Below are 8,379 nucleotides of genomic sequence, written 5' to 3'. Positions count from 1 at the left end.
AAAAAAAAAAAAAAAAAAAAAAAAAAAAAAAAAAAAAAAGGCTCACAAACTGAACATTTTAAGTCACTTTACACTGGACAGAAGCTGATGAAGTACAATTATTTCCCCAAATATGGGGAGCTCTTATTTCTTTCCAAATCTGTTCTGGGGAAAGCAACAACATGAGATTCACCATATTCCCAAATAATCACTTCTCAGTCTGACTGTGCTGACAGAACAGTAGAAAATCACAAAATTAGAAACAATTTTAAGGCTTACACTGGTCAATCTGTGAGGAGGTGTGACCTTGTAACACACTTTATCATTTGCTTTCTCATTAGCTTATTTGTTATTCTGGTTACTTAATCAGTATTTTGTGCTTTTTGCTGTAAATTACTTGTAACTTTTCACAATATGTACTGATCCAAATAACAATCTTTAATTAATCCCCAGAGATTCATTAAATACTACCTTTTTGTCTGTTTTGGTACAGTTCAATGCATTCTCTGCATCTCTGGTCCAGATCATTTGAATTCCCAGAAGCCCTATTTGTGCAGGAAACATTGCCTGAAAGTCATACAGCTTAAATCCTGAGTCGCTAATGGCCACTGATGCCTCTCTAATGATAGTGTGGATTGTTTTCCGAATCCCATTCAGCAGCTGACCCAACCAGATTTCCACGTTGCCCTGAAATAATAAACAAGAAAGTATTTTTAAAGAATTTCTTTATGAATAATTTACAAGGAAGAAAAGACCTGTGTGACTTCTTTTCCCCACCCCCAGTCCTTCAAACTCCCATTTCCCTCTTTGCCATTCTCTTTGTTATTTTTTGTTATTCTCTAATCTAAAAGATTCCTCTTTCCCTACTCCACTGCCTTTCTGCATGCTCTTATGCGTGATGGATTTGGTACTTCATATCAGTGTTGCTGAAAAAACAGCTAAAGTAATTGTTACAGAATGACACAACTGTCCTGTCCTTTTTGGCCTTGATCACACTGCTCACTTTGGAAGGTTTTCATTCAGCTAGACAAATAGTAACATGATGCAACACTGTTCGTCACTACAACATAAATCTATTCTAAATCAAGTCATGAAAAAGTGCAATATATACTGCCATTACCTGAGCTACAACTGGTTCAATAATATTGACCCGTTCTCCTTCTTGAGATTCAAACAATAAAATCTGGTCATAGTTTTTTTCATGAAATTCAACCCTGTTAACGTTGTCAAACAAACTTAATAAATGTGCCTGCAATAGAACCAGAAAATAAAGAGCTTCACAAACTGATCTGATATGGCATTCTTATTCTGCCTTTAAGTTATGTATTAGAAGGTTTTGCAGATTTTCCACAGGTTAAAAAAAAATAAAAAAATAAAAAAATAAAAAAAATAAAAAAAAATCACTTGACTAAATAACAAAAGTCAGCACTAAAATAACAAAAGTCACCACTTACTAATATTGACCATAAGAGCCTTACTGCTTTATTACTTGTACCTGAATAGTGTGGGAATCAGATGCTTGACCAAGGATTTCCAGAAGAGCAGGATCAGACACAAAAAAAAATCTTGGGAATTTTAACCGCTTTTTCTCCAAGTAACCGGTCAGTGATTTCTGACAGATTTCCAATTGCTCCAGCAAATGTGGCAATAGCTGTGCCAAAGTCTCATCTCCAACACAGCACTGTATTATGTTTGATGTTTCATGAGCTTTCTGCATAATTTTCTGCCATGATTTATCAATGTTCTGAAATCTTCTGGCTTCCTGAAGAAAAAAAAAAAAAAAAGAAACAAAAAAAAAAAAAAAAAACCATGTTTTCTCTCTCCTTCATATCTGTCAATTTTTAACATTTAAAGAATTTCTCTTCTGGAACAAAGTCAGAGCACTTCCTAAATCTTTCTCATCTACCATCATGGAAATTCTTAACAGTCTTTTGAAGAGACTGCAATAGTTCAGAGAGATACATACAGCTGCCCAAGTCTCACAGGATCTCTTTGCGGGACTTAGGAACTGAGTCCTAGATACACAGAATTCATACAGAAGAGCTGCCATTGCTTTATCGTGTAACTTAGAGCCTACAAGCATCTGCAAATACAGAGAAAGTCACACTCACATATATGAAAGACACGATAAATTAGTTTTGCGTTAAGTAGTACTGAATCCTGCACTATCTAGCATATGATTCACTAATATTGCAGGTTGACAAGGACAGCTGAATCTAAATAATAAGCAGTTATGTTCCTGTAGGTATCGCTAAGTTCTATGCAGTTCAACCAGACAGACCTCAGCCTGGCACAATTTTTACTAGCTTGTCTGTGAAAAACTCACTTTATTATCAAACATTTGTAAGTGAACTGTGATGTGGTTAACCCTCTTCTTACAATATACTGTCTTTCATGTATAGTTATCATAAATCAGCATACCTGAGGTAGTTGTTTTGCAATGTCTCCACCAACAAACACAGCTTCAAGGTAAATCCAGAGGTTTTGTATAGCAATCCAGTTTTCAATTATTTCTGCTGTATTGCCTAACTTCTGGACCCAGTGTTGTATAGTGGATTTAAATGGTGTGTTATACCTGTACAAACAAGAGTTTTTTTTAAAAAAAGTCAAATATAGTTGTTTACTTTTGGTTTTCATTAGATTTAAACCATACGTGTATACATTAACTTTTGTACCTGTTGCTCATGAGTGACCCCAAAATCATGAGGCTGTCTTCCACCAAAGCTATTTTCTCTAATGTATCTGATCCTTTCAGAAGGAGTTCTCCTCGTGTTTTGAATTGGCCAAAACTGAAAGCATGGGTACTCCATTCACTGATGACATGCTTCAATTTTGCTTCAATATCCTTTTCTTTAACAGCACTGATGCAGATATCCTATGTAAGATCAAAATAGTAAATAAAGAATACTACAATATACACCTGTAAAAGCAATTAAAATTTATTAGATAGATCCTGACTTCAGTGTGAGCTTTAGCTAATGAAAATATATGTACGAATTCCCCAAAATAATTAAGTTACAATAATTAAGTTACAGCGGTTTATATTATAGAATTATTGGCAATTGAAATATCTTATGGGCTGTGCTCCATCATCGTTGACATTCAGTCACCTTATACTTCTGAAGATTCAATCAGTAAACCTGGTTGCAGAATTTGCCTCTCTGAACAAAATAAAATTTGGAGTCCAGTGTATCTACTGAGGGTGTTAGGGGAAAATAAACATTATCAATCAAAACCAGGAAACAGCCCAAGAGCAGAGTGTGTGGGCAACTTGAATGTGTACTACTTCTTGAAGACAGCGAGGACAAGAATGTGATAAAATTTAAAAAAAAAAAAAAAAAAAAAAAAAAAAAAGGAGAAGCTACTTAGATTGAAGTACCCCAGATTCAGGTTCAGTAATGTACTGACTGCCATTACAGGTTTAAAATCTTCCTTCGGATGTAAGGCTGCCACTGTGATCCTTTTAAAAGGCTTAAATTCTTGCTTGGATATTGGGTTTGATTTCATGTTTTTGTCTTAGAATTGGAACAAGAAAAATCAGGTCACTACTACAGAAGGTTTGGAAAACAGCTTCACAATAAAAATGAAGCTTGAAACAGTTAGGGTTTTCCTTCTTTATTTTTAGCTGTAATTTACCCTTGCAAAAGATGACAATGGCATAAAATGAATGTAGCAATATCTTTGTGCACATTACACAACCTCTCTCATTCCCCTGTTCTCTTGAGAAGTATGTTTGAAATACAAATGAATTTTGTGTCCCTTTAATTCCATATATCCTACTTCTACTTTGTTCCAAGGATTTCAAGCATTTAGCAGGATTAGACTTACAGCCACTTTCTCTCTGCTGAGACATTTAAAAGGAATTTAAAAAAAAATGTAAGTAAGCAGATCTTAAAACAGAAGCGTGACAGAATCATATTACTCTTAAAACAACAGAATTCCTTCTGATGATGGGACTAGTTTAATACCATCTATTAATTTCATCTTTCTCCAGGATAAAAGGAAGCAAATGCACCATCACCACTGATATCAGCTACCAAACTCCATGCTACATAAGAATTATCTAACTGAAACCAAATTTGTTTAGGGTACAAAGCTGACTAGATAAAAGGACAGAAAAGTAAATCTACCTCAATATCTTCTTTATGTTTTAACAAGGAGGCATCTGTTATGTTTTTCAAAGAGAAATTTTCAGAGTCAACCTCAAAGTGATGTCCAGTTACTTGTGCAATTCTTTCCCAGTGTCGAGACATCATTGCCTAGAAAAGCTCATAGGAATTAGGAAAGGTTTTTAAAAACAATTATTTTAGGACTAGAATGATCACTTATTTTTTATTTTATCTGTTAAATAAAGGAATCTTGATTTCCATTCCACTGAAAGCATTAACAGTTTTTCCTCATCTCATTATGAAGCTTTTTGTTTTACTTTTCTGCAACCAATCCTAGCTAGATTTTTGTCATAAATAAAGCTGCTTTAATCTATAAAAAAGAATTACAGAAAGCATCATACAGTCAGACAGAACAGTCATAAATAGAGTTTTTCAAATTCATGTTATCTCCAAATCATTATGCTGAACATGCCTTGTTTGCCATCATTTCAAGCAGAGGACAGCTCTCTGTGAAATCATCAATTTTCTTCTTTAGGTCTCGAAATGCTTGCCATTCCTTCAGAGCTTTTGGTAACTTACGAATTCTTTAAAAAGAACAAAAAAGAAAAAATATTTGATTTCCTATAAACAAAATTCAACATTCAATAGTACAATATACTCCCATGTTCTGACCAGTTAAAAAAAAAAAAAAAAAAAAAAAAAAAAAATCGAGTTACAAGGTGGCAACATAAAATATAGCTGATTATTTCTGACTGCAGGCATGAAACACTGCTAAAGACAGGAAAAACTCACACTAGATTGGGTTAGTTTCCATTTCAGTTAAATTAAAGAACGATAATTTTACCTGCAAACTCATGCTTGAACTTAACCCTTTATGGTACTGTTAATTTATTAAAAAATTGAAAATACTCTCCATTTTATAAAATGATTAAGAAGCATATGTTTTTTTTCAATAAAGTGCACCTTAAAACAAAACTGATCAGCCTGTAGGCAGAAAAAAATCCTTCCGTTTCAATCAGATAAGACCTATTTTACACCTAGTTTGTACGAAAGATGCTTAAAGAACAGTTTTCCTCTATGAATGATTTCAATATGAAAAAAATAAATGAAAAAGAATGTCTAGCATGGTGAATTGTCCCTGCTCCGTTTACTTCTAGCAAGTTATGGCAATTTTCATCTGAAAAAAGATATGGACCAAAGACTGACAGCAGTTCTTTTACACTTCAGTGCCAGAAAAGAGATACAGTATAAATCCAATCCATAGCAAAATATCCTCCCATGACATTGTTCATTTTTCACAGCTCAAAATCAGACAGATCTGTTACACAGCACTGGAACACGTGTGAATTCTTCACTGCTTGCAGCTATGAGGTAGATAAAATATGCATACTGTCATAGCACTGCAATGATCTCTGTACTTTTTCATCTTGAATCCAACAATAGACAATATCAAATGTGCTAGAGAAGATTACTGCAGATGGAAAATTATATTCAGATGTCTGGATAAAGCTTTGAGAGGCTAATTCTATGCCAAGACACAACAACAAACTTTCTTAAAATGGTTTTCTTAGGCTAGCAATTGGAAAAGGAATCTCTTCACTTGGTAGTGAAAACTGATGATCATTTAAATACAAATAACATTTTCCTTTGTTTTGATCTCAGTAATAACTTCCTAACAACGAGTTCCACAAAATATGTACTACATTAACAAACTATTCCATTAATCAGGTTTAAATTACATTCCTAGAATTACTTGGCAATCTCTTTAAGTTATACTACAGTAAAAGATAAAGGGAAATTTCCATATAGTTATGAATTGTAAATTTCAATAGTGTTTCTTACCACATCCCTTTTATAATTTTTTTCCTTTTTATATTAAAGTATTTGCTACTTATTACTATTTAAATTATTTAAAGTGGAATTATTTGCACCTACAGTCATCTTTAAGATTCTTTTTCCCATGGTAATCTTTTCTGTTACACTATTTTTAAAAGAATTAGCAAGCATTAAACTGAAGGACTATGCAGATATTTAGAATTATGTGACAACACTAACTGCATTTCCAGTATTCCTGCTCATTTCAAAACACAACATACCATCTCACTACCCTCTCAGTTAGTTCTGTGGGTTGTTTAAAGCTCTCCAGAGTTAAAGACAATAGCTTGATTCAATACACTAACAAGTCTGCCAAAGGAAGGATAGCACTGGGTTAAACCTCTGTTACAAAAGATGTTTATTGCTTCTTGGTAGTCTCCCTGCTCCAAAGATAGCTCAGCACTGAGAGAGTTAAAAAAATTTTAAAAAGGCACATGTGAAGCAAAGAGAAACACATAACTTTCAAAAATGTTGTCATGCAGTGGCTTCAAACAGTAGTTCCAGTAAAAGAAAACAAAAAAGTCATGCCACTCCATGAAAAATAAGTAACTGTAGAAAAGAAGATGATGTAGATTGCAGAATTCTACTGAAACAAAACCAAGACTTCTAGGTATTACTGAAATGCAGAAGTATATATATTTTACATACATACATTTTTACTATTATTAAAAAAAAAAAAAAAAAAAACCACAAAAAACACAGAAAAACTGAGTAGTTTTTGCCCCAAAACAGAAAAGCAGTTCACTCTTTTCCAAAAAAGGAAAAAAATCTCCACCCCACCTCTTCCATGTCTAAATACCATACAACTAAAAAGTCTGAAGGAAAAAAAAAAAAAAAAAAAAAAAAAAAACCACACGTTTCCATGCTTTTCAAGGACTTGTGATGAGATAAAAAGCACAGATTTGATTTCTTGAATAATACACCTGAAGTTACTCAAGTGTCTCTCAGGTCAGATCTTGAACACAAAATCAAAAGCTGATCTGAACTATGCATGTTCCCGAAGAAAGGATCTGCAGAAGAGAAGGGTCTTTATCTTGAGTATGAACTCGTCTTAACAGAATTCACAGAGAAAGTGATCAGAGCCACTGTGTAAAAAGATAAATAAAAGGCTTATACAAATCTAACAAAAGGCTGAAAACAGTTAATCCACTAGAATCTTCCACTAGAAGAAAACCATGACATCTTTTTTTCCCACTAGACGATATGATAAAAATATTGTATAATTGGTTTCAACATATCTGTTTCTGATGTACAGTTTGTAATTCCCATTAAGAGCAAAAGAGAGTCTGTTCTCAGGGAATGGATGCTTAAGGCCTTCACAACTATTCTGTACTTTTGCATGTAACAAAAATCTTTTCTAGCAACTCTGTACACATTCTAGGGGCAGAAATCAGAACACAAAGGAAGTTGTCCAAGGAAAAACAAGCCAAATCCTGTTGGTTCAGGAGTCTTTGCCTCTGAATGAACAGAGGAGTAATGAGTAATGAGAACAGCCAGGGCTGTTCAAAATTGAATGTGTCTTCACCAATAGAGTAGAAAAAAAAAACCCCTAGTGCTGAGCATTTAAGCAACCCTGAGTTTTAAGTAAATCAAAATAGTTCTTCCACCCAGGATAATTCTCACAAGATAATTAACACCAAAAAAAAAAAAAAAAAGTGAGAAAAAATAACTTGCATGTACATCACCCAACAGCAACTTACTTGTTTTGAAAATCCAGAAGTTCGTTGTTAATTTTTTCAATATTCAAATCACTCCAAAGCATTTCATTGTATCCATTGATACTAGCAATAACTGAATTATAAAGACTGTAAAGTTTCTGAAGCAATGAAAGCTCACGTTTAATTTTGTGCAGTTCGGGATACTCTGTTTCAGATTTTAGAAGGTGAAAATCATTAATGTTAAGTAAAGCGTATACATGAACATAAAAATCCACATATTTCTAAAATGGATACTTAATAGTTGTACGAAAACAGATTTGCATTTTTTTAGAGTCTATAAAGGCAAACTTTTGCAGTTGCATTATGTAAGGATACCAGATTTTAAAGCACAGCAATTATTTAAATTGTTTATTTTTTTTTTTAATTAATATTCCTTACAACTGTATAATGTAATCTTACAAGAAAGGTGCTTGCACGTACCTATGTGAAGGAGACAATGTTGAAAAAGTAGATGAAAAGGTAAAAGAACATATTGTGATTTTATCCAACAACTAACATATCCCCCATCACTGTTTGCACTATTTAATTAAGAGGCAGAGATTGAAGGGAGGTGGGGGAGGGAATTACTTTCAAAAAAGATACTTGACATATGTTAGGCAATAGAAGTATTTAAAAAGATCCCCTCAACTGAAACACTTTGCTTACTTTCTATCATACCTGTGGGGCTTTCTAGTTAAATATATCATGCTTCTGTCTTC

The 8,379-nt window shown here is 33.4% G+C and overlaps 1 protein-coding gene across 1 annotated transcript in view; it reads right to left on the bottom strand.

The window, feature by feature from the left end:
• Positions 1–8,379, bottom strand: part of LOC122155083 (dynein axonemal heavy chain 5-like) — a 143,690-nt gene that overhangs the window by 102,406 nt on the left and 32,905 nt on the right. Inside the window, exons 31-38 of the mRNA XM_042808828.1 lie at positions 7,664–7,826; positions 4,561–4,672; positions 4,110–4,238; positions 2,655–2,854; positions 2,401–2,554; positions 1,475–1,741; positions 1,100–1,228; positions 451–666 (exon numbers count right to left, since the gene is read on the bottom strand). Of these exons, the coding sequence (XP_042664762.1) occupies positions 451–666; positions 1,100–1,228; positions 1,475–1,741; positions 2,401–2,554; positions 2,655–2,854; positions 4,110–4,238; positions 4,561–4,672; positions 7,664–7,826 (1,370 nt within the window). The remainder of the gene's footprint in view (positions 1–450; positions 667–1,099; positions 1,229–1,474; positions 1,742–2,400; positions 2,555–2,654; positions 2,855–4,109; positions 4,239–4,560; positions 4,673–7,663; positions 7,827–8,379) is intronic.

Source organism: Centrocercus urophasianus, unplaced genomic scaffold (assembly GCF_019232065.1).
Source record: "Centrocercus urophasianus isolate 14NV4802_14NV808 unplaced genomic scaffold, USGS_Curo_1.0 seq_11, whole genome shotgun sequence".
Taxonomy (NCBI): Eukaryota; Metazoa; Chordata; class Aves; order Galliformes; family Phasianidae; genus Centrocercus; species Centrocercus urophasianus.
This window is presented reverse-complemented; position numbering and strand designations above follow the sequence as displayed.